Source organism: Tenrec ecaudatus, chromosome 7 (genome assembly GCF_050624435.1).
Source record: "Tenrec ecaudatus isolate mTenEca1 chromosome 7, mTenEca1.hap1, whole genome shotgun sequence".
NCBI classification, from domain to species: domain Eukaryota; kingdom Metazoa; phylum Chordata; class Mammalia; order Afrosoricida; family Tenrecidae; genus Tenrec; species Tenrec ecaudatus.
In genome coordinates, this window is record NC_134536.1 from 1,417,077 (window position 1) to 1,441,696 (window position 24,620).

At 54.8% G+C, this 24,620-nt stretch overlaps 1 protein-coding gene across 2 annotated transcripts in view; it reads left to right on the plus strand.

The window, feature by feature from the left end:
* Window positions 1-24,620, plus strand: part of SMOC2 (SPARC related modular calcium binding 2) — a 106,718-nt gene that overhangs the window by 13,017 nt on the left and 69,081 nt on the right. For both annotated transcript variants that reach the window (XM_075554259.1, XM_075554261.1), the window contains exon 2: window positions 22,673-22,844. In XM_075554259.1, the coding sequence (XP_075410374.1) occupies window positions 22,673-22,844 (172 nt within the window). The remainder of the gene's footprint in view (window positions 1-22,672; window positions 22,845-24,620) is intronic.

Consider the following 24,620-nt stretch of genomic DNA (forward strand, 5'->3'; position numbering starts at 1 on the left):
ACCTTATGTTCGTGGTAGGGGTGTGTTTGGGGGGGTGGGCAGGGCTGGTGTTCAGTGAAGCAGGGCTGAGCTTTGAGGTGGAGCACCCACTGGCCGCTGAGGTCAAGTGGGCACTCAGCCCGTGCATGGTCACCAAAGCTGTGGTGGGGACCCCCAGGTCCTCAGAACTGATGAGCTTTCCCAGCTCCGTGCCCTGGATGTTGTCTTTGCGCCAGGACTCTCCTGCCCACTCCTGGCTGCCCTCTCTCAGTCCTTCTTATAGCCCTCCATCTGGGATGGGCTGGCCCTCATAGCACCACCAGTGGCCAGGTCCTCCCAGTGGTCACCCTCGGTAGGTCCGGGGGTATCACAGAGGTAGAATGGCCCAGGGGGGTCCTGGTGGATAGGAAGATGCCAGGCAGCTGACCCCAGCTCCTGGGACCCCGAGAGTGTCCACGGGGTGCTCAGGGGCCGGCTTTGTAGGAGGGGCTTGCCTGGTTCATCTGAGCTCTGAATTGTGTGCCCTTCCTTCAGGGAAAGTGAGCTCCACTTGGGCTCTGCCCCCTCCCCCACTTCCAGTTGGCAAGGAGCCCTGGATGCCACGGGCTGACCCTTGGGCAGTTGGCCTCGGGGCTGTCCGTTCAAAACCCCAGGCTGCACTGAGCAGCAACAGGAGGCTGCTCCCAGGACCGTGGCGTGCTTGGGAACCCCTGGGGCAGTCCTGCTCTGCCCGGTAGAGTCAGCGGGAGGCGGCATAATTTGGTAGGGGCGTGGGTTTGAGGCTTTACACAGGGACAGCTCTGTGGAGGACTGTGCTGTGATGAGAATGGGTCGTGCAGAGGCTCACCAATTAAGCCATTTTTCCACTGAGTGTGAGGTTAGTGGGATAAAAGTTCTCATTTTAATCTTGATTTCTCGTGACTTGAATTAAAGGCTAACTCCACTCTTCTGATACCCGAAATTGACCTTTAAATTATGCATATAAAAGTGGAATTATCATAAACATACAAGGATAGCCAGGTTTTTAAAAAATAATTATTTTCCTTTCTGGGATTCCATTACATTTCTCCTGACAGTTCGTTTCTTGACCAGGTTTTGTTACTTTTAATAAGCTGGCTGCTAGGTCTGGTCAGCAGTTCAAATCTATCATTCGCTTTTTCAGAGAGCAATGAGGCTGTCTGCTCTGGGAGGTGTTACAGCCTCAGAAACCCACGGGGGCAGCTCTGCCCTCCCCTGTGGGCCTGTCGGTCAGTGCGCATGGACATCGCTTGATGGCATGGCATAGGTGGGGGTCCTCAAGGGTGAGAATTGGGGATTCCCAACTAGAAGATCCCATCGACACCAGCCAGTTGCCTTCCTCACCCTTTCAGAAGCAGGCCTCAGGCCTGCCATCCCACAGCCTCCTCGTGGGTCTCCAACCACCAGCCTTCCTGTGGGCAGCTAACACACCAGCCGCTGTGACACCCAACCACCGCTGGGGGTGGGTTCTCTTCTCCATCAGGACACTGTGGGATGGTTTTCAACAAGCCATGAAACAAATGTCTTCAGATCACGGAGCTGCAGGAGCGAAACCCCCCAAACTAGGTGACTTATAGGAACAGAAATGCATCTTCCCTCATTTGGGGTACCTGCAGGGTGGGACTCCCCGACCCCGAGTCGCCAAGGCAGGCCCTCGCTCTCATGGTCCCGGCATACCCTGGCTTGAGGAGACATCTTCCCCCAGCCTAGCTGGTCATTTTTACGGGCATCGTTCCTTGGCTCCAGTGCTCATGTTCACCTGACTGAAAGCCCTTGTTCCCAAACCAGACCCCATCACGGGCACCAGCATGGGCTCTGTGGGACACCACTCCACCCCCACCGTGAATCATCTCAGAGACGTCTTTATTGTGTCACTGTGCCGTGGCACACACTGGCAGGGGCCACGTGTGGAACCATCCTAAATCGCTACTTAGAAAAACGAGTATTGACAGTGGAGTGAGGGAGGGGACCCCTGACTGCAGAGCAGCGGGGGGGGGGGTCCTTGAGGCCATCTGTCTCATGTTTATGTAGAGATGGGACTGTGCATACTGCTGCAACAGGGCACACTGCCCATGCCCGCGGGCCCCCGACTCTTCAGTACAGGCTGATAAGCTGCAAATCAGATCTTGAAGATCATCCTCCACGCAGATCTGCCCCCCCCCCCATCCTCCAAGCGGACAGAAACACCTTGGGCTGTGGCTTTCTTCTCTCTCTCCCCCCCCCCCCGCCCTCTCTCTCTCACGCGTACACTAGGCCATACTTTAGAAAGAGGTCAATTTCTCGGGACCAAAAGCATTCATGGGGGGGGGGGGGTAAGTCAGTGAGAATTGTTTTCATTTCTGATTCTGAAGCAGGAGACAGGGTTGGCTGTGTGTTTCTCAGAATGTATTTTCACGAGGGTCCACTCATCCACACATGACTTCCACACAAGTGAGGCCGCTTCTGCAGGGCTCTGTGATGGGGGGCAGGGCGGGCTTGCAGACTAGCTCTCCGTGTCTTAGGCTCCCCTGAGCGTCCCTCAGAACTGGCTCATCAGAGCGGTGCTGCCGGGCGTGGGGGGGTGGGGGGAGTGCTGGTGGTCTGCTGGTCACTTTGATTCTAGGCTGAGGGGTCAGCTCAGAAGGCTATGGAGGCTTTGTGGTTGTGACTCCAAAGGGGTTATCCTGAGAGATTTTTTGGAAGGACACAGGGTGACCAGAGGGCCTCAGAAGACAAGAAGACATCTTAAGGAAATAAAAAATGGCCTTGCTGAGAACATCGTGCCTAGGAATTCCTCCCTATTCCAGGCGCGGGCCCACTGGTTCTTGGAAGGCAGTGAGGCTCTTGTCAGGAAGCCTCACCCCACGGCCCCCTGCCCCACCCATGCCCCTTCATGCTGAGTTTCCATTCCCCAAGTCACAGACTGCTGAAAAGGAGCATGTCTTGTGCCCCTTGAGGGTCCCCTGCCTGGGTGAATGGCTGGGAGGCTCACTGAGAGCACAGAAGTCCCGGGGGAAAGGTCAGAGATGTGACCCCCACCCAGGAGAGTACAGACCCGGATGGGAAGCAGCCGTGTCAGCTGTGATGCTTCTGGTTTCAGAGAGGTTCCTGTGACTGGATGGCAGTACTTGCCCACTCCGCCTGGCACTATAGCTGTGCCCGCACGTTCCCGTTCACGGTCTTCCCCAGACTGTGGTCTCCATCAGGTGGTGCCTGTCCGTGGACGCCGTGCTCTGAGGTGCGTGTCCTATGACTGAGCGGTTCCTCCCTCCCTCATGGACTGAACACTTCCAGTGCTAGGAGCCCACTGGGACACCGGAGGGACACCTGCTCTGACCCTGATGGGAAAGGCCGCAGGTCCAGGTCACCCAGGGGCATCTGGGAAGAGAGGTCTGTCGATCTGCCTCTGCAAGGCCACAGCCTGGCTCACGCCACAGAGCACGGTCCTGCTCTGACCCCATGGACAGGGGTCTGCCAGGGCCCAGAGACGGCTCCATAGCACCACATGGGCAGCCACACGGGCTCGCAGAGTGCAGGGCACGCTGGCCCCTCAAGGCTTGCTTTCCCTGAGAAGCCGGCCCCCTGCCCCACTAGACAGAAGAATAACCGAGACCCCAGGGGTTTGTAGCAGCCCTCCAAGAACAGGCAGACAGGACGCGCAGAGCAAGGGTTTTATCTCGACGTTTCTGGAACCCTCTTCTGGTTTTGCTTTTTTTAAATCGCTTCTTGGACTATGCAGCAGGCATCTGGGCTGAGGGAACGTAGCTTGGCTCGGGCTTTAGGTTTGAGGAGTCAGTACAGATAGGGGCGTGCTGGTGATGATGGGGCCCATGTTGGGCCCTTGGTTTTCACCAAATATGATGAATCACTCATGGGATGGGGATGGGACATCCAGGCTCACGGAGGGGGCGCCCGGATGCCAGGAACATGTGTTTTCTATTCTTTCTTGGATGTTGGCTGCATTTTTGGGCTCTGCTTTTGGATCGCGCACAGTACTCTCCCCCCTCACGCTTCCCTGCTGATCTACGCTCATCGGTGGTGCCTACACTTCCAGTGGATTAAAGTGTTTCCTATGTTGGAAATAAAATGAAAACACGAAGGCAAGTGAGTTTCAAAAACGCAACTGCTCGTGCCGACCGCAGGGCTCAGCAATGGGGAGAGCGCGGCGAAGGAAGCTGCAGCCTGTCCTTGTATCACGAGCAGCCAGCGCGGCTCAAGTCCTGTGACCTTCGCCCGGCGCTCGCTGTGTGTCAGGCTGGGGCCAGGGTCTGCAGCCCTCCCTCCGGAAGGCATCGCCAATGCCCCGTTCCCCCCTTTCACCCTGGCTTTCTATGGACAGTGGAGTGGGATGTAGCCCACCAGACACCTGGTCCTGGACAGTCAGTTGGAGCTATTCGGGCAGATGATGCCTGAGCAGGAAGTTAAGCACAAACCTCAAAGTCGGATTCTGAGGATTCCTTTTGTTAGCGTGGGTGTTGATTCGCTGAGTCAAGTACATCTGCATCCCAAGGCCTTCTGAGCAAGTGCCCCAGGGCCACTTAAGGTCAAGGCCCTCCCTGAAGGTCACACCAGCACACTGGTTTTCCCGGGCTTTGCAGTCTCACTGCGTGTTCATTATAGACTTCTGCACTGTGGCCAGAGACTCCAGGATCTCAACCACAGCGCCTTCCGTTGGACGGTGCCCAAGCCCAGTTGAGGCTGGTTAGCCTTCAAGGTCATGGTAGGCCTCTTTTCATGTTCATGTGGTCCTGCCCTTGCCAAGTGCTGGTGTCAGCTAGGAACAGATGGATCCAAGCCTGAACACAGTGCGTCCCGAGGACAGGCCGTCCCATGTCCAGAGTCAGAAGGGAGAGTTGTTCCGCTCAATATCCAAACCTCAGACCAGTGTGTGCACAGAGCACTGAGATCACCGACCACGGTGCAGGCCCACACCAGCTAACCACCACGCCCTTGCAGGGTCCAGCTCCCAGGCTTCACCTCTCCAGTCCGCAGGGCACCTTGGGGCAGCCAGGCTGTGCCCACATGCTTGGCCGTGCCACGTGTGTTCGGGTGCCCCTTCCAGGTCTTCACTTCTCAGCTGGGGAAGTGGCCCTCCTCTCTGTTCTACTTGGAGGGGACTCTGCTTGGAGCGCTGGGCCTGAAGCCAGGCCCTTCTCTTCCTCTGTGGTCCCCTCAAGCCTGAAATGCAGGGGAGGGCCTGGGGAAGGAAGATGGGAGGAACTGTGATTGTGGGGGCTCTGAGCCCTCCCGATAGCCTGTTAAAGACAGCAGCTTTGTAGAAGTGCCTGTGTGTGTGTGTGTGTGTGTGTGTGTACACATGGTGGGTGTGATGGTTGGATGATTCTATGTCAACTAGACACTCTTGGCTAGGGATAGAGCCAGCCTGTCAGTCAAGTGTTAGCTTGATGACACCTTTGGGGGATGGCCTTTTGTACGGAGTATGGCACTCTGGGAACTTCTCTCTCTCTCTCTCTCTCTCTCTCTCTCTCTCTCTCTCTCCCACCCCTGATGCTGGAAGTCTGCCTGCCTCAGGGGGGCCTCCATGTGGGCCCCTGGGCCCTGAGGGCTGCTGGTACACTGACCTGATTCCACCAATTTTGGGTTCATGGGCCCCTGTGCCACCAACCTGTGACCATCCTGCTTCCTGCTTCTGCAGCACAGCCACATGGCTACAGCCGTCCGAAGGGGGGCTTGTGGAAGCACCTGCGTTGGATGGGGCTGGAATGGCTTCTTGATAGCGAACAATTTCTCAATATAAAGAAGTGCTTCCCTAGTACCAGAGCCTAAATGGTGAGAATGTGGTTTGCAGAGGGCTCTGGATGACCGTGGCAGCCAGGACACGTCTGTGGGGACTGCATGGTCTCCCTCTATGCAAAATGGAGGGAGGAGAGGAGAGCGCACTCAGCAGATTGCACTGGGGAGATGAGTCCAGATCGAGGACCAAAGGGATAAACCTGACGTGAACAGTTACGACCTGGTCAGCTGATCCCCCCTGACGCACGCTGGACCTGAGCTGGGTTTCAACATTTTCTGTATTGTTTTTTAGTTTGTTTGTTTGTTCCTATTAGCGTTTGTCTCTGTGATGTTATGTCCTTGGGGGTCACCTTCTTGAAGTTGTGTTATGTATCTTTCTGTCTGTCGGTCTATGAAACCCAGGATTGAAGAACCTATGGGGACAGCAAGTAGAATAAGGGCGTCACGAGGGGCGTCCAGTGGTGGTGGGGGGCGGCGGAAGCAGAGACGATGTCAAGGGATGTTTGGAAGCTGATGTGATAGCATTTGTACAATATTGCCTGATGTGATTGAGTTATGGAATGAGATGATATATGTACTTACTCCCAATGAGTATTAAATTAAAACCAACAACAACAAAGAGAAGTGCTTCAAACATGGCCTTCTAAATAGCCCCACAGAGCTTCACCCCCTTGAGATGAAAGTGAAAGGTCCACCAGGCCTCTGTGCTGGCCTGTGTCTGTGCCTGCCTCGTGAGGGAACCTCTCAGGTAAGACTCTGGGGTGCCACCCACAAGGGCTCCACTGCCCAGGGAGATCACAGCCCCTGGTGCCCGCAGTTGGGGTTTCAACGCCTTCCTTTGTGGCATGGGGCACAGTTCCCGACTTCACCAAATCCAGCAGGACTGGGCGTAGTAGTTACACTGTTGTCTTTTGTAAGACGGTGAGCAATTCGAAGCACTTGACAACAGCCTCCCCGGTCGCAGGCTATTGGCCCAGACCTAGTTCTCTGTGTGTCTACTCGGCGCCAACACTTGCGAGTTCCCTTCCCACAGCCGCTGTCCTGTGATCTCATGTGCTGGACGATCTGTGCCTCTGAATGTGGGGAGGGAGGGGCATCCAGCCCAGCCCAGTTCACAACACCACGCAGAAAGGTACACACAGGGCTGAGGGAGGGAGACACAATGCCATCACCCAATGACAGAACAGGACAATAACATGCTCAGTGAATCCCTCCAATGACACATACCAGTGACCATCCGGGTAATTCTCCTTCCAATCAAGTTCAAGGTTACCATTGGAGTCAGTGTGGCCGAAGGACGCATCTCCGTCCCTTGTGCAACTGCACACAGAGGAGGGGCACTGATAACGGGAGGTCGGGCTGCAGGAACACACGATGTCTGAGTGTCTTCGTGAGGATGGGCTGCCATCAGTGTAGCAGAGGCTAGAAGAAGTTTGACCCAGCCCGTTTCCAGGCCTGGAAGGGCTAGCCCTTCTTTAGCTGGCTAATTTCCAAGTAGGTGGCCATGGCTCTTGTCCCCAAGGCCTGCACTGGTGGGAGCATCTCCATGCTCCCCATCAGTGACAGAGTATTTGGGGTGACTCGTGACAACACATCTGACCTGGTGCTCAGTTTGCTCCCATCGGTTGCAGTTCCACAGTATCAAAACATAGCAGGAACCCAGACCTGTCTCCCACTCAGGACTCTCGGATCCACGTCGTGGGATCGGCCACTGTGCCCCTGGAGGGGAGCAGAGGAGAAGCATCAATGTCCCTTGCTCACAGGAGGCTGGCTTACGGGGTCCTCAATCCTGAGCTCAACCCACCAGAAGGTTGTTTGCCAACTTTTGACACAATGATGTCCAGGCTAGGGAAGTTCAGATGATGTGAGCGTGGCTTGATGCTTTCGTTCATGGATTTTTGGTTCATCTCTTCGGTGGCTTCCATGAGGAGCTAGGACAGGGTCCGCTGGGAAAAGGAGGGGGAGGCAGAGACATGACCCCGCCCACAGGGAATTTACAACTTGCTGTCAGTCCAGTGGACAGAATGTCCATTACTTTCTTCACTTACTGTGGAGCTCAGACTGTCAGCGAGCGGGAATCCTCCAAGGATCCCTGGGGTTTCCTTTTGGAATGGTCCACGTTATTAAGAGCACACCCTTGCTTTTTGGCCCAACGAGATGTTCTAGAATCATCGTGTGCTTCTGAGCCACAAGCCTAGAGTAAGCCACTTGGTTTCTGTTAGTGGTAGTGCCATTTTTAAAGCCAAAACTGGAGCGTTTGGCTTTGTTTCTTGGTGATCTGATGTGTTGGAGATATGTTTAAGTGCACACATGCATGCGTGTATGTGTACATAGAAATATACACACCTGTATCTAGCTCCTCATCGCTCTAGCTCTCTCTCTTGATCACCTGTTGATCTATATCCATCTGCACACTCAGTGCTCTGTCTCTCCCTCCCTCCCTCCCTCCCTGTCTACTTAGCTGTGTAGCCATCCTCTATCTGCCAATCTTCTGTCTCCCTCCTTCCCTACCACATAACTGCATACCTGTGTATGTGCCTGTATGTCTGTTCTGGAGAGTTCACAGTGAACACGCTCATTCCAGTCTGACAGCAAGAGACTTGTTCTCACCTTCACACTGTCTGTAGCTTCTTTCTCTCACAATAAGGAACGTGCTTCTCCCAATCTACACAATATGTTCTTATTCAATCAATCCTAGCGTGTACAGAAGAAGTATTGCAGACAATCAAATCCATTCCTCTAAGATAAATCCTTCTGGAAACTAGAATTCAGTACTTTCTGATTGCTCAGGTGTCTCCAGCACGAGGGTCTACAGTGAAGTGTGTTTCTTTGGAGTCCTTTTGGTTCATTGCCTCCTCTTTTGCTCCGGAGTGGTTACATTGTTTCTTTTTAAAGCTCAATTGCTTTATCTCTCCGTAGGCTTCATTGTATCACCCTACGCACAGGTTTCCAAGGTGTCAGAACTAAACTAACAAAGCACCACTGGGCAGCGCCACTGCCTTCTGCCTTGGCCTCCTCCTCCTCCACGCCACCCGGCAGGACGCTTCTGGCCTCTTTCCTGGCCCTTTTATTTGTAGTTTTGGGGCTTACACGCCAGGTCTGACAGCCATTGTCTTGACACTGGCTGATCTAGTTCACTGATGCTTGCTATGACTACAATACATTTGGACTTAGACTCAGCTCCTCGCTTTGCCTTTTCCCTTTGTCGTGACCCTAGTCTCCTTCATTACCGCTCTGGTCTTACACTGACCTCATGTCTTTTTGCTTAATCTATTCGTCTAAAAATGAAAACAAAGCCTACACAATCCATCAAAGTGGGAGCCTAATTAGCATTAATGTTGAAATGTTTCTCCTAAGTGATGCATACTTTCTTAAGTACCGTGACTTCATTCACAGCCTCTGACTCTGCTGCACAATTGATGCTCGTTCACATCTGCTCCTCAGGGTCCCCTTGGTTAAGGACTATCCGCCTTTCACTGACATCACTTCCCTTCCCCTGAGGTGTAGCTTGCAGCATGTTCTTCCAGCATGTTCTTCTGCATCTCTGGGTATAGGCATTGATTTACCACGAGTCTTGGGAGTTTCCATTGACAGTCATTTCCCGTGGGCTCATTGGCTGCCCTGGACATCTAGTAAGACAACCACTCCTGGTATCTGTTGGCCATTTTGTTGGACTAGAAGTTCATACTGAATTTTCTAGAAAGGTCTTTTTTTGTTTAAGTAAATAATGTGAGTCCATTATACTAGGTAAAATTGAAACCATTCTGTTTCGAAGCCTTGGGACTGTCTTTCTGCTTCCTCCGTCTGTTGTAACGCACAGAATCCTGCAATTCTCTCAGCAGAAGACGGATTGCTTGGCTATACTGTAGGTGTGTTGGAGATTCAGAGAAGCCCACGGCCTAACCATGGGAGTGTCAAAAAAAGACAGACAGATATTAATAATATATTTTTCTCTCAGTAAAACAAAAACCTAAATAACTGACCATGTTGTGAAAATGTGCCATCACACAGGGCGCTTGCTTAGAATCTAGAAACATAGAAAGTAGGAGTCACTGAAACAGACATCTCTATTTTTAAAAAATCTCATAAAAGACTCATATCTTGACGAGTGGCAGAGAGTCAGATGATGCTCCAGTGGGAGTCATTCTACAAGCTCTGGTGTCCCCAGGCCTCAGCGGCGCAGCATCAAGGCACGAGGCCATCACAGCACATGCGCAGACTCACCACATGGTGGACACCGGCAGATGCAGCCCCGGCCAGGGAAGCAAGAACCAGAACAAGAATCACGGAGTGTCGGCGCCGCCCACTGGTATGCTTCCACAGCCTGATGCCACGAGCACAGTGAGGGCAGCCCGGTGATGGGCACACAGCATGTCCGCTCATCAGCTTGGCTGCCATGGGATGTGGAAGCTGTTGACGTGGCAGTAGCAATCGTGGCAAAAGTGACCCCTCTCAATTGAGTTTCTCTGCTGTTTCAGACACTGAGCTGAATACTCTCTAAGACCGTGTAACCTTCTGCTTCAGAGTGACACCCTGGACTTGTTACCAATGTGCCAGGTGCAGGCTCCTGGCTGCAAGGCCTCCGTAAGCAGGCGATGCCAACAATGAGCCAGCGGGCTTCCACTGGGAAGCTGTGGGTTCCGTGTGTCACACTGTAGTGTGCTTCCTGGAGGTTTTGGTGACCCAGGGGTTGGCCTGAGAGCCCTAGGCCTGACCGTTGACAGCACCAGGGACTGAGGTCAGGACCACGGGCCTCAAGCTCACTGTGAGGCTGAGACCCCAGGGGCTGTGGCTCCCCTGCGGGCGGGACTCCCTGCTGGACTATGGGGGAGGGGGGCTTGCATCTGCTCATCCTCCTTTAGAACCTGCCACTCCAGGTGGATGACATGATTGTCTTTGCAAGGATGATCTTGTGTCGCTCTTGGTAGGTCATCGGGAAGGACAGGAAGTATTTCTGGAGGATCTGACTCCCACCATGGGGTGGCCCAGGTCATGGCAAAGACTTTCCCTCTCAGGCTCTGGCTGGTATGCCGGGGGCGGGGGGCGGGGCTGGGAGCAAGCTCTGGGACATCTGGACCAGGTCCCCCAGCTAGATGAATCTGAAGCCCGGAGAAGCAAGAGACAGTGCTGGCTGGGAGACAGGCTGCATGCTGTGGACATCACTCGCTAGATTGTGCACCAGGGACTCCGGATGCAGACAGACAGAGGAGAGGTTAGCTCTCAGACCATCTGGATGGTGGGAGGGGAGCAAAGAATGCAGACAGGGCTTGTCCAAGGCCATGGGCAGTCCTGGCTGGGACAGTCCCTAGCACCTGGGTGTGGAGCTTGCTCAAGCTCTTGGGGCTAGTCGAGATGCATGGCAACTGGGGTCAACTTCAGCCCTGCATTATGGATGCTAGCTGTCAGGTGAGGCTGTCTGTCCCTGTAAAAATCCACAGCTCCATGAGTCCGAGACAGGGTCCCTGCGAGTGGAGTTAGGTTTGCTGGGTTCGGTGTGGCGGCATAGTTGGTTAAGCAGAGAGCTGTTAGCCAGAAGGTCAGCAGTTCAAATTCACCAGCGGCTCCTGTAAGATTTACAGCCTCAGAAACTAGGGGAGCAGTTTGATTCTGAGACATAGCCCTTCTCTGAGCTAACTTGGAATTGACTCGGTGATGGTGGGTTTGGGTGTGCTCAACTTTTGTTGGTCCCTTGGGGTTTTTATATTGGCTGATACACTGACTCAGTTCCTGTCCTCTGTCTACTTCTTTGGGTTCTCATGCAATGGCCACAAATTTCCCGATTGCAGGTTTGAGTGAGGAAGTGGACGAAGTGTGCAGCCAGGGAGAACAGCTCTGGGTTGAGTTCGTTGTCCGGACGTATTACAGAGTTTCAGGTCTGCCCACAGGCACACGCTTCTCTGCTGGAAGCCTCACCTGCAGGCATTCGGTTCAAGTTCTGTGGGTCAGACAGCCCAGCTCCTGAGTTGGGGTCCAGAGCCCCCAGGAAGCCTCAGCCGGAGGCTCTCAGCTCCAATTCCCCATTTAAGTGTCGAGAGGCCCCCAAATCTACCAGCCAGAGAAGCTGGCTACCATGACGAAGAGTGCGGCACCAGGACAGGAGGACACGCCTTGCTGCTGAAGGAGAGGAGCCTCTGAAGCAATGCTGAGGGCGGCAGAGGGCTCGGTCTTCAGTGTGGGCAACGACGCCATGTAACGAAAACCTAAATCCTCACGATGAATGGCCGAGAGGTTGACGTCACCAGGAATATTGTCCAGCTTGGAGCCACAGTCAGTGCTCGTGCAAGCAGCAGCCAGGGGTCACAGGATGCGGCGCATGCGGCAGCTGTGCTGCTCAGGGCCTCTCTAAGGCACAGAGAGCAAGGCTATTACCTGGGGACGAGGTGTGCCTGACCCCACCAGGGTATCTGCAATGTCCCTAGGGGCATGTGGAGGACCGGAGCTGAATTGGCACATTTGAATTAGGGCGCTAGGGAAGGCTGCCGGAAGTCCACGGGCGGCCGAGGGAACCCGCGCCCCTCCCGTGGGAGGACAGCCAGGCCACGGCTTAGAAGCGAGCATGGTGATGCTGTCTTGGGCTCTGGAAATGTGGTCAGAAGAGTACAGGTCCGGAGGAGGACGCCGCGCTTGGTAAAGCGGAGGGGCAGTGACCGAGAGGAAGGCCCTCCAGGAGATGGATGGACACCGTGGCTGCAGCCGTGGGAGAACCCAAGCCTGGGAACAACGGTGGGGGCGGCGCAGGACTGACCGGCACCATTTCTTCCTGCTACACCATGGGGTAGCCATGACGAGGCTTCATCCCATGTTCCCTGCTGATGCTCTTGCAGCTGCTGTGTGGATTGGCCCCAGGTACATGGGGTTTCCCGACCTTCAGTTTACTAGAACTCTGCCCGGAAGGCCTTGCCCTGCAAAGAACCTGAACCCTCAGTGATCCCTGTTCCCAAGTTTGCCTTGTCAACGCCCCTAGGGCTGGTGCCTGGCACAGACTGTGCCTGTGGGCCCACCAGGATGCCGGGGGTGGGGTAGCAGTCTGAAATTCAGTCTGCCCCTGCCTTTGAAACAAACCCCACTGCGGTCTGCGTCTGGCACTGCCACAGGCATAGTGGTCTAAGCCTTGGCCGTCTGGGTCGTGGGTCGTGGTGCTGGGCCGTGGTGCTGGGCCATGGTGCTGCCAGGTGTTATGAAGGGTCCACCTCTGTTCCTCCTCTTTATCCTCCTTCCTGGACTTATTCTTCAGGAAACATCGAGGCAGTTGGACACGTGGTCACTCTTCCTCAGGGCCCTCAGGGCTAAGTTCAGTAGTCAGGTCCACACAGGAATTATGGACTGGAGGCCACGGCGAGCCCCCAGCTGTGGGTGTCTGCTGTCATGCCCCCACCTCACTGCTCATGTGTAACACACACCTTACACACACACACACACACACACACACACACACACACACACACACACACACTGGTCCATCATCACGCCCCACCCTCAGAGCTCCAAGTCAGGGCCCCTGGGACCACATCCCCTGGCCCCACATCCCTTCCTACAAACTGGCAGCAGTGTGTGGATGGGATGTTCTGAGGGCCCCATGGAAATGTGGGTTTGCAGAGTCTGGAGAGATTGGGGACCCTCAGTGGCCCAGCTCCCCCTCCCCGAGTCTTCCCGTTTGGTCCATAACCTGTATCCCTGCTCCTCACAGCGAGGGCCCTGGTGGAGCACAGACACAATACTCAGCCGGATCCACACCCACAGTTGCTCTGCGTCTGTGGGGTAGCAGCCTTGGAGGTCCCACGGCAGGTCCTCGGGGATGCTGTGAGGGGACGGGACTTCATGGCCTGGTGGGTGTCTGGTGCTCCAGAGTTGAAGTAGAGGTGGGGAAGAGACATGGTGGAATTCCCAATAGGAAGCTATCTCCAGAGGCAGCTACCAGCACCCCAATTCACTGAAGCAGGGAACACATGGGCCCACAGGACAAAGCCTACCCACAAGTAGTGAAGGTCACTTCACATAGGTCAGGGGCACTCTGTTTCCGCTGCCCAGGTAAGTGGGCCTCCTGGCAGGGTCAGCTCAGAAAGCTGCCCTATCCTCCCCCTCTCCCCAGATACTCCCTCCCTACCACCCCAACCCCAGAATCCCCACCCTGCCCCCCAGGCCCTCCACACAGCTCTTCCCGGCTGAGCTTCCTCCGGGAATTAAGAGATTTCTCTTTTCTCTGTAATTAAATTTACGAATGTGATTCCTTTCCTGAGGACCTTGTGTTTCTCTTAGACACGGAGCCCCTGAATCTACTCTATCCTCCCTTTGCCACCAGAACTGGCCGCCGTTTCTTGGAGGGAGTCTGACCCACTGAGCCCCTGAGACTTGTGGTTCCTATTAAAGAGGTGTCCCCGCGTCCTTCCTGTGATGCTGACATACGAGATGCTTCACCTCGTGCCCCTGGTTTCTCCAGAGCACTTCCTATAGGACTTCCTGTCCCTCCGAAGGACTGAGAATTCATAGGACTCCCTGTCGGTGTGTAGGACTTCCTGTCCCTGTATAGGAAGGACTTCTTCTTCCTGTGACTATAGAAGCCCTGTCACTGTATAGAAGCCCTGTCACTGTATAGGACTTCCTATCACTATATAGGACTCTCTGTCACTGTATAGGACTTCCTCTTCCTCTCACTGTATAGGACTCCTTGTCACTGTATAGGACTCCCTCTTCCTGTGATTGTATAGGACTCCCTGTCACTGTATAGGAACCCTGTCACTGTAAAGGACCTCCTGTCACTGTATAGGACTTCCTGTCACTGTATAGGACTCCCTTTCACTGTCTAGGAGCCCTGTCACTGTGTAGAACTTCCTGTGACATTATAGGACTTCTTGTGACTGTATAGGACTCCCTATGACTGTATAGGAGTCCCTGTGACTATATAGGAGTCCTGTATAGGACTCCCTGTGACTGTATAGGACTCCTGTCACTGTATAGGATTCCCTGTCACTTTATAGGAGCCCTGTGACTGCATAGGACTCCCTATGACTGTATAGGGCTTCCTGTGACTGTATAGGACTCCCTGTCACTGTATAAGACTCCTGTCACTATATAGGATTCCCTGTCACTTTATAGGAGCCCTGTGACTGTATAGGACTCCCTGTGACTGTATAGGACTCCTTATGACTGTATAGGACTCCTGTCACTGTATAGGGCTTCCTGTGACTGTATAGGACTCCGTATGACTATATAGGACTCCTGTCACTGTATAGGACTCCCTGTCACTGTATAGGACTTCCTGTGACTGTATAGGACTCCTTATGACTGTATAGGACTCCCTGTCACTGTATAGGAGCCCTGTCCCTGTACAGATAGCCACTCAAACACATTCCACAGAGTCAGTCCTGCCTCACAGTGTTCCCTGTAGGTTTCTGAGATGGTAACTCTTCACGGGAGTGGAGAGCCCAGTCTTTTTCTTTAGGAACTGCTGGTGGTTTTGAATTGCTGATGATATAGTTTGTAGCCCAAAGCTTAACTACTACGTCACTGGGGTTCTATCTACCTAGCACATGCCCTGAATGTGCTGTGGACACAGGAGCAGGCCCCTCCTCCCCATTCCCGGCGTCCCCTGACGAGCTGTCTCGGGGATTGGGGCTTTTCTGGTTTACACACAAGGGCAGGGAAGAACTCTCAGGCCCCTTCATGCAGGAGACGTGGGCTCAGCCCCTGCCTGGGCACCATACACACAGCCTCCACCCATGGTCTGTGGAGGCTGCAGCGTGGGGCTGGGAGGTGGGACAGGTGTCTGTGGAGCACCCAGCCTAAGATCATAGGAAGAAGGGCTCGGCCGTCTGCTTCTGCAACCAGCTGGTGAACCCTGTGGGCCAGCGGCCCAGGTGACTTCCTGGGAAGTCTGGCTGACCCCTGCAGCCTGGGCTGTCCTAGGTCAGAAGCCTCCCAGAGCTGCTTTCCAAGCAACAGGCAAGGGATTGGTGCCGGCACTTCTCCTGGAAACCTACCACTCCTCTGTCCCCTGTGGTCCAGTCAGAAGTGGAAGATGGCAATTTAAAACCCTCGTAGGGCGTGGCTTCATGGGGCATCAGGTCTGGAACCTTCCATTGGCCGCACAGCCGGCATCAACTTTCTCTCCCACCTTCGCTTGTGAGTGGGATCTTTTTGAGTTAATGGTGCTGCGGACGAACATTGAAAGGCCAGTGGACTGCTGAACAGACAAATGAATCTGCCTTGGAAGCAGCAGGGCCGGCGTGCTCTCAAAGGCAAGGATGGTTAGACTCACACACTTTTATATACTTAGGACATGTTCTCAGGAGAGATCAGCCCCCGGAGAAGGATATCCTGCTTGGTTAAGTAGAAGGGGCCTTTTGATCTCATACAGGTAACTTTTCTTAAAAGGGCCTCGTGTCCACGGCAGACATCCTTGGTCAAGTGGGCTAGACCATGGTCTGGTATACGGATGCTCCAGGGACCTTTGTGGTTCAAGGTTTCATTGCATGAGGGCCTTTGACCCAAATGGGGTCCCAGCCTCCTGGGTCTGGTTAGTCTGGTCCATCAGAACAGGACGCTCCATTCCACAGGCCCCACCCAGGGCTCAGCATGTACTCCTGGTGTCTGACCCAGGCGGTCAGCACTGGCCACCGATTCAGCCCTTTTCTTCTTGGGGCCCTGGCTCTCCTTCTTCCCTTGTATCCCAGCAGGGAGCAGGAGGCTACTCCCACACTCCTTAGATCCCAGATGCAGGTTTTCCTTGGGGTCCCAGATCTCCATCCTCTCATCCCAGTGAGGAAAGCGACGTCAAATCCTGCATTGTCACTCCCCTGCTCTGAGGACCCCAAGTCTGACTCACTGAAGTCAGGTGACCAGAAACACAGGCGACATGCCAACCACCTGACTGACTGCACAAGGGCCTGGCTCAGTCCTTGGATCTGAAAGAGCAGGGCATCCTTGCACCTGAGCTGTAGCTGCCACGGGCCCTCCTCCTTGGTGGCTGTGGTTGCAGGAGTCTGTGTGGCACTGCATTTGTCCCTGGTCTGCTGTGAATGCAGTTACATCACCGAGCTGTGTATCCATGATCGGTGCTGTGAAGTGCTCTCCAGCCAGTTCCATGCACAGCGACCCTATAGGAGTTTAGGGTCCCCAAGACGGTAACCCTGTACAGGAGCAGACAGCCTTGTCTTTTTCCTATGTAGCAGCTGGTGGCTTTGAGCCACCGACCTTGCCATGAGCAGCCCAACATGTAGCCCCTGGCGTCACCAGGGCTCCTGTCCTTGCTGTGGCTTGTGCCAGTTTTCTCACCATCAACAAAATCCAGTCATCCTCAGAGAGCGACTCCTCCATCCCCACCCTTCCAAGCTCCAGCCTTTCCTCACTGTCTATGATGACGCTGGCACTGGGATGGCACCAGCTGCCTGGCATGGATTCACGAAGAGTCTGGAATCAGGAGGGCCTGCTGGACCTCACGTGAACATACACGTGCTTCTCCCCAGAGGCTCTCCTGCTCACTGTCCCCCAGAGATCGCTCACATGGCACTTCATGGTGGCGACACCGATGAGGACGTGGAGACCAGAAGAAGGGTGTTAGACAGGATTGGAGGGGTGCTTTGGGGAGGGGGAGAGAGCTGAAAGGGACTGTGGGATGACAGCCGGGAAACCCGTGCCCCACCTCCCACCTAGCTTGTGGGGCGAGAGTAGGAGCTAGCGAGTCACAGGAAACTAGGTTTGGTGACCAAAAGGTAGTAAAGCATCAGTAGGAGTGATGTCCTATTGTACTGTCCGCCCCTAAAACCAAACCAGGATGACACCCACCTGGTAGGGAGGAGGCAGGCAGGCAGGAACCCTCCCCCCTGGAGCCCCAGGGGTCTGCGCCATGGCCCGAGTGGGTCTGCTTGCTCTCCAGGGGTACTCATGAGGTCTCCGTGCCCGCAGGTTAGGGAATGCTGTTGGCACTGGCTCCCCCGGCTGCCTCCATGCCCTGGGTGGCATACTCTGCTCTCCCATCACAGGGCATTTTCCAGTTGCTCCTGGGTGCTGCCCTCTTGCTGGGTCTCACTCCCCATCCAGGCCCCACTCTGTATCTGAGCCTCTGGGCCCCTTGCATAGTTTCCATCTTCCCAAGACCTCCGTGAAGGCCAGCTTCCCCCTCCGGCCCTTGACTGAAGGTCTTCGTGTCCAGTCCCCAATTGCACGTGCCATGGAGAATGGCCCTCGGGGTCCGTGGAACTCTGCAGAACTTTGGTGAAGGGTCTTTTGCTTTGACCCTGCTGGAAGGCTCTCGTGCCGGACAGGACACTGTGGGCCAGGTGGGAGAGCCGGTCCGTGGTGGGCACCCTGCTTGAGTGTGAGCCACGTGTTGGAGGCCCGGCCTCCCTCCAGAAAGGACGTCTCCTTCTGGACTCACTGTAAGTCAGGGGCATGGGGCAGGGGCCCGGGCAGAAAGAGCCCTTGTCTCCTGAGAAAGAATGCCCCATTGTTCCCGCGCCGCCTCCCAATGATCAAGCACTGTGGTTAAGTCCCAAATCCCGCACACGAGGGCTTGCTGCTGCCGCTGTTTTCAGGAAAGTCGTAGAGCCTGTCTCTTTCTGTTTGGAGAAGCAGTAATTACAGTGGCTCAGCCTAAGGGTCTGCCTCACTCGCTGAGGGTCCCCGGAAATTCAGGGAGATCCCTGTCTGAACAGGCAAAGGAGCAGGATCCAGCTGATCCTCCCCGCCTCTCGCCTCCACTGGTGAGAACGAGGTGACAGCCAGAGCCCTGCGAAAAGCCCATCCGCAGGTACTTAGGAAGAAACGCCTGGCTCTCTGCATCTGAGAGATCTGCTTTGACCACCCAGTGGGCATCAGCACAGCAGCTGGTGTGCCAGAGGGTAGGCTCTGGCCTGAAGCCAGGACCTTGGGCCTTCTCCAAGGTGCCCAGTGGCCTAGCAGGTTAAGCGCCAGGCTGCCAACCGGAAGGCCGCACTGTGCTCCTTGGGAGAGAGATGAGGCGGCCAAGCTTTCCAGCACTGGGTCATCCGCCCGTACAGTCACTGTGAGTCAGAACCAGCCAACGATAGAGGGTCATGGTCCTCCTGAACATTCCATTCGCAGTGTTCCCATTGAATCGTGGGTGGCATTTCCCAGCCCTTCCTTCTCGGGGTCTGCATAACCCAGGCAGCGCCATGCTGTGAGCGGGACTGTCACCACCCAGGGGTTTGCAGAGAGGTCAGGGCAGTCCTTTCCAACCTTTTCACTGGGGATGTTTCTGGAAGGACCCCACAGGTGGGGCACTCAGCCCCTGGAGTGTGCAAACAGGGACTGTCGCCCCTCTGTGCCCAAAGTGACACCGACCTTGACTCTTGCCCATTTTATGTAAAAGAACACATTTTTTCAGAATCCTGAAAAAGAAGAATCAGACTTGCTCATCTGCATCTGGGCTACATTCTTGCGGGGGGTTCAGTCTGTGGACATGTGGGGCCTAGTTCCTGGGGCTGGGACACAGTGGATGGTGACCATCTTTGTCTGTCTGGAGGCCCTGTGTGTTGCTGAGGCCCCTTGGGGGGCTTTGTGCTATGTGTGACACTGCTGAGCTTTCCTAATGGCAGAGATGTTAGCACCATTCCTTCTTGAACTTGGTCGACCTCTGACCCCTGTCCAAGGGCACCAGGGTCTGGGTACCCTGAGCCCCATGTGGGGTCCTACCTGGTGATGTGGCCCCACGCAGATTGTCAGTCCTGCCTGCCTTCTGTGGTCATCTATGTTCCTCGTGGACATGAGAGTCTCAGGGGATTACGGGACCTACCCCAGGAGTGGTGTCCTGGGGTCGTCATCTGTAACCGGTGCAGGGACAGCAGCCGGGTCCTGGCAGATTGTAAAACCCCAACTCTGCTTCTCGCCTGGGTCAGACAGGAGCCGAGGACAGGTACATCTGCTCTGGACACCTCCGTCTGCACTGGGTGACCTGGCAGGGTGCGGGCCATCTGTGCCCTGTGCTTGAGCAGGCTGATCAGGTGTAGATTCTTGATGGCACGTCACAGCCCCAGGCTCTCTTTCGTTAGATAGGTGACTTACAAAAGGAAAGAAGCACTGACCTTGAGCCCCAGGGTGGCCAGACAGGTGACCAGAGCTGGTAGCTGGAATCCGCCCTGGGACAAAGGGCCTGAGGACCCACATTGGAAGCCTGGTCATTGTCAGGCTCCTGGAGCACCTGGGTGGCCATGAACCATTGAGTGACATTGACAGCTCATGGGTGATAGGGCAGCCACCCCATTCCCTCAAAATACAGCCATCCACTCCCTTGGGATGTTTAAAGCCTGGGGCCTCGGGGCAGCAGGACACAGGGCTCCGCATAAGGAGCCTCTGGGCTGGTTTGAACTGCCAGCTTTAGGGCTGCTAGTCTATGCCACCTGCCCAGGGGCACCTGTGGATGATGTTACACCCTCAAAGAGAACACCTCTGAGGGGCAGTGGGCACCCACCCCTGCCTCTGTGTGTGGTCATCCCAGGTGACATCTTCAAGTTGTGCTCAGCACGGTGTGAGGCTGGGCCAGACCCAGGCCCAGACAGGCCCCCTTTGCAATTGAAGATCCCTGGGTGGACAGGAGATGGTCAGTTGTCCAGGTTCTGGGTACAGCAGGGTCAGAGCCTGAGATTGCCCTGGGGACACCGTTAGCCCCAAGGCTGTGTGTCAGGACACACAGGGAGAATGACAGACACTGGTGACCTGTGGATGGTCCCCATCACTGGCGTGTCCATGTGTGATGAGCCCACTAGGGGGCAAGCCAGAGGGCCTTCTTTGTGGAGCAGCTGCCTGGCTCATAGACTTGTCTGCTCATCTTGGATGCGCACAGTGTGGCCAACATGCTGCAGGGTGCTGGTTGTGCTGCACTGTGAGGCATGTTCATAGCCATGGTCGACCCTCTTCCTGAGCAAAGGAGCATTCTTTACTCAACCCAGCGTGTCCAGAGCACAATGGTTGAATCCAGTCAGTGTGTGGTGATGCGTTCCTAGAACATGGTGGGGTTGTGGGCACCATTTAAATCAGATAAAGAACAATATCACGGTGATTCCATGCTCATCTGGGCCATTCCTTACCCTGTCACCCCAAAACGGGGGTTGCTGTTGTTAGGATCTGTCAGTCAGTTCTGATCCATAGCGACCCTGGACACAACAGAACGAAGCACTGCCCAGTCCTGCAGCCCCCTCACGATTCTCTCTATTCGTCAGCCAGTGCTGCAGCACTGAGCCAATCCACCTCATTGAGGTGTTCCTCTCCCCCCCCCCTTCTTTTTGCCAAGTGTGATGTCCTCTCCAAGGACTGGCCTCCTCTGGCAACATATCCAGCATATGTAAGAGGATCACGCTGCCCTCCATCTTCCAAGACAGATTAGTTTGTCCTTTTAGCACTCCGTGGCACTTTCAATATCCTTCTCCAGCACCACAGTTCAAGTGCATTGATTCTCCTTTGTATTTCCTTATTCAGTGTCCAACTTTCACAGGCATAAGAGGTGACTAAAAACGCCACGGCTGGGGTCAGGTGCACTTTAGTCCGCCAAGCAGCACCCTTGCTTTTCAACACTCGGAAGAACACTTGTGAAGCAGGATTGATGCAATGCGATCAGTCTGTGATCTCTTCGCGGGTGCTTCCCCAGCATCGATGGTGGCTCCCAGCAAGGGGAAATCCTTGACCACATCCATCAACCTTTTCTCTAGTTATCACGATGTTACCTACTGGTCCAGGTGTGTGGTAGTGTGGGTGGACTAGAGAAACAAATTCATAGGGCACTCATATGTATGAGAAAGAGGTTTATATACAAGTGCAATTGAATAATGAGAAGACATCCAAGCACAATCCAGATCAAATCTATAAGTCCAATATTAGTCCATATGTCCAATACCAATCTGTAAAGTCCTCTTCAGACTCATAAAACACATGAAAGGACACTGACTGCAGGATGGTCATAGGCCAGTGGATGGGAAGTCTTGTGGATTCAGTGACGGTGTAAGCATTTCAGCTCCGGCAGGGTTCTCCATGTGGCTTCTCCAGCTTTGATGCTATGGTTGCATTCGGGTAGATCCATGTGGCTTCTCCTCAGGGATGTCTCACGGGGAGTTAGCCGAGAGAGAGAGAGAGAGAGAGAGAGAGAGAGAGAGAGAGAGTCTCCCACCTCCAAGGAGGAATATAGGGGCTCCCAGAATCCTCAACAGAAGGCCATGTCCACAAAGAGGGCTCATTGGCTATGATCCGATTGACAGGCTAGACTCCACCCCTTCACTCTCAAATTGACAAACGATGATCTAAGTACAAGTTGTGGGGATTTGGGTTTTCCTTACATTTAGTTGCAATCCACACTGAAGGCTGGGACACTTGATCATCATCAGCAAGGTTGTCCCAGCTGCATAGTTCAGGTTGTCCATAAGCCCTCCCCTGATCTTTACACCACTGTCTTCTTCATGTGATCCGACTTCTCCGATGCTTTGCTGAGCAGACAGATTGAGTAAATGTGCTTAGAAGCTACAGCCCTGCCCCACGCTTTTCCTGCTTTCAACCCATGCAGTGTTCCCTCGGTCCAATGCACAACAGCTCCTGATCCAGGTCCAAGCTCCAGATATGCAAGTGAGTTCAGGTACATGACGGCCCAGCGCCAGGTTAAATGTTGACGTCAAAGAGCTCATGAGTGAGTAACAAATAATAAAAAACAAACCACCTGGAGCGAATATGTGTCAGTCCAGGCCCAGGCAGACAGCGTCCGTTGCTCGTGGTGACACTGCCCTCAAGCCCACCGCCCAATGACCGCGCAGGCTTTTCAGGGACTTGATGGCTCAGAGTTTTCTAAGAGAGTGCATGTCATCGGCATTGATAAGGCTCAAGCAGTGTCAGCCCGGGCTGTTGTTTCTCCTGCGTGCAGTGTGGCCTTTGATAACCTTCTACTAGGGGCTGCCCTCAAGAAGAGCGCTTTGCAGTTCCCTGATTGTGGTGCTTTTTTCCCCTCAAGTTTTTGCGAGTCGACCAAGATAAAGACAAGAATTGCAGCTTGGACTGCGCCGGCTCTCCTCAAAAACCCCTGTGTGCGTCGGATGGAAGGACCTTCCTGTCCCGCTGTGAGTTCCAACGGGCCAAATGCAAAGACCCCCAGCTGGAAATCGCCTATCGGGGGAACTGCAAAGGTGAGTCGAAGCCCCCTTGTCTGTTAGAAGATGGGCAGACCCTTCCCCGGAGTGAATGTGCCTGCACCTTGGTTTCACCTTTGCTAACGCTCGCTCCTTCAAGGTGCGTACCAACGGGGGTGTTTTCAGAGCCGTGGGAAGCAGACAGCTCGAGGGGCGAGTCCTGTTTGGCTGGACCATCATTTCTTAGGTGGGAAACCATCCATCGTGTGTGTGACAAACTGACCCAAGTATCTCCTGGACTCCCCGGCCCCACACCCTCCTGAGAGTCTCTTCCAGCATCACGGTACCACTCTCCCGCCACGTTCCCACTTGCCTCAGTAGCTGAGGGCGCATGCACAGCAGCTCTACCTGGCGGGTATGTGGGTTTAGGGAGGGCCGAGTTGACACCTGTAATTTTTCACTTCCCTGATCTAAGAAGCAGACTTAGTGTTAACCAGCAGGCTTACGGCTGGATGTGGAAATGCCTCCCGTGTTAATGAGGGGTTTGGCTCTCAGCAAAGCCCGCTGATGTTTCCAACACAAACAGTGTGCTTTTCAGAGAGAAGCCTGCGTTATTGTTCTCACTATCTGGGAAGGGAGACCACACAGGACTGAGAAGAATGGTGGGGCCGGTCAATTGAGCCCCAACATCTTTCCCACAACACAAGTGGAGAAACAGCTTCTACCCCACAAGCCGGGCGGGCTGTGCGGCCACAGCCCGTACTTAACCAGGCTTTGAGTCAATTTGCTCGGCTTTGACATAGCAATACAACACACAATGCATGCACCTGAGCCCCAGGAGGCAGGAGCTGTGGGGTGCTGTAAGGGGGGATCAGTGGGTAAAGCTTGAGAGTGACAAAGAAAAGGCTGCACATCCCAACCCTCAATCCCCTCCCCGGGAGAAAGAGGAGGCGGTCCACTCGCAGCGAGATGCCCAGCGTGGACACCCTGTGTGGCAGCTCGACTGCCCAGTATGGTCGTGTCAGGAAGGCTGGTTGTGGGGAGTTTAGATTGGACATATCTGAGGTAAGAGGGCCAGCGTGGGAACACGCCCTAGAGGTCTTTGCAGCTGGGATTTTATCCCTGGAGCACCCACAGACGCGGATTCAGCTCAGGGCGCCAGGGGCACAGCACAGGAAGGGCTTCCAGGCATCCAGCCTGGGGTGCCCACTCTGCTGCCAGCACCCGGGCACAGCTGTCCCAGGCCAGAGCACAGGCCTCTGTGGGGTGTCTGTTGGCCCACACCCTGGCCAACCATGATGGTGCTGCCTCCCACCAAGGCTTGTCCCAAGTTCAAGTCTTGTCTGCTGCCCTGGAACCAGCCCTCACACCCACAGCAGACGTCTGAGCTGACGGGTGGCAAACTCATCCAGCCACAGAGAGACACTGGTGGCGTCACCCAGGAAGTGGCCCAGGATCTGGGAGCTGCTGAGAGCTAAATGTTTCTCCGTGGAGGCTTCTGAGAAGATTCCAGCAGCCGCTGCGGTGCCGTCCTGCCGGGTGAAGGCGAGCTCAGTGGAGGCTGCTGTGGTGGTCGCTAGGTGCTGTCCAGCTGTTCCAATCCACAGCCGCCCTGTGCGTGACTCCAGGAAACACTGCCTGGTCCTGCGCCATCCTCACTGCGGGCGATTCTTCTGCCAGAGCCCACTGATGCAGCGACGGTGTCCTCCATCTCGTCCAGGGCCTTCCGCAGTCGAAGGCGAGGGATCCAGGGGCCTTGTTGAAACTTGAACTCGAGACTCTGCCCGTGGGCCCTGAGATCGTCCTTGGGGAAGGCCGCAGGGATGGATGCAT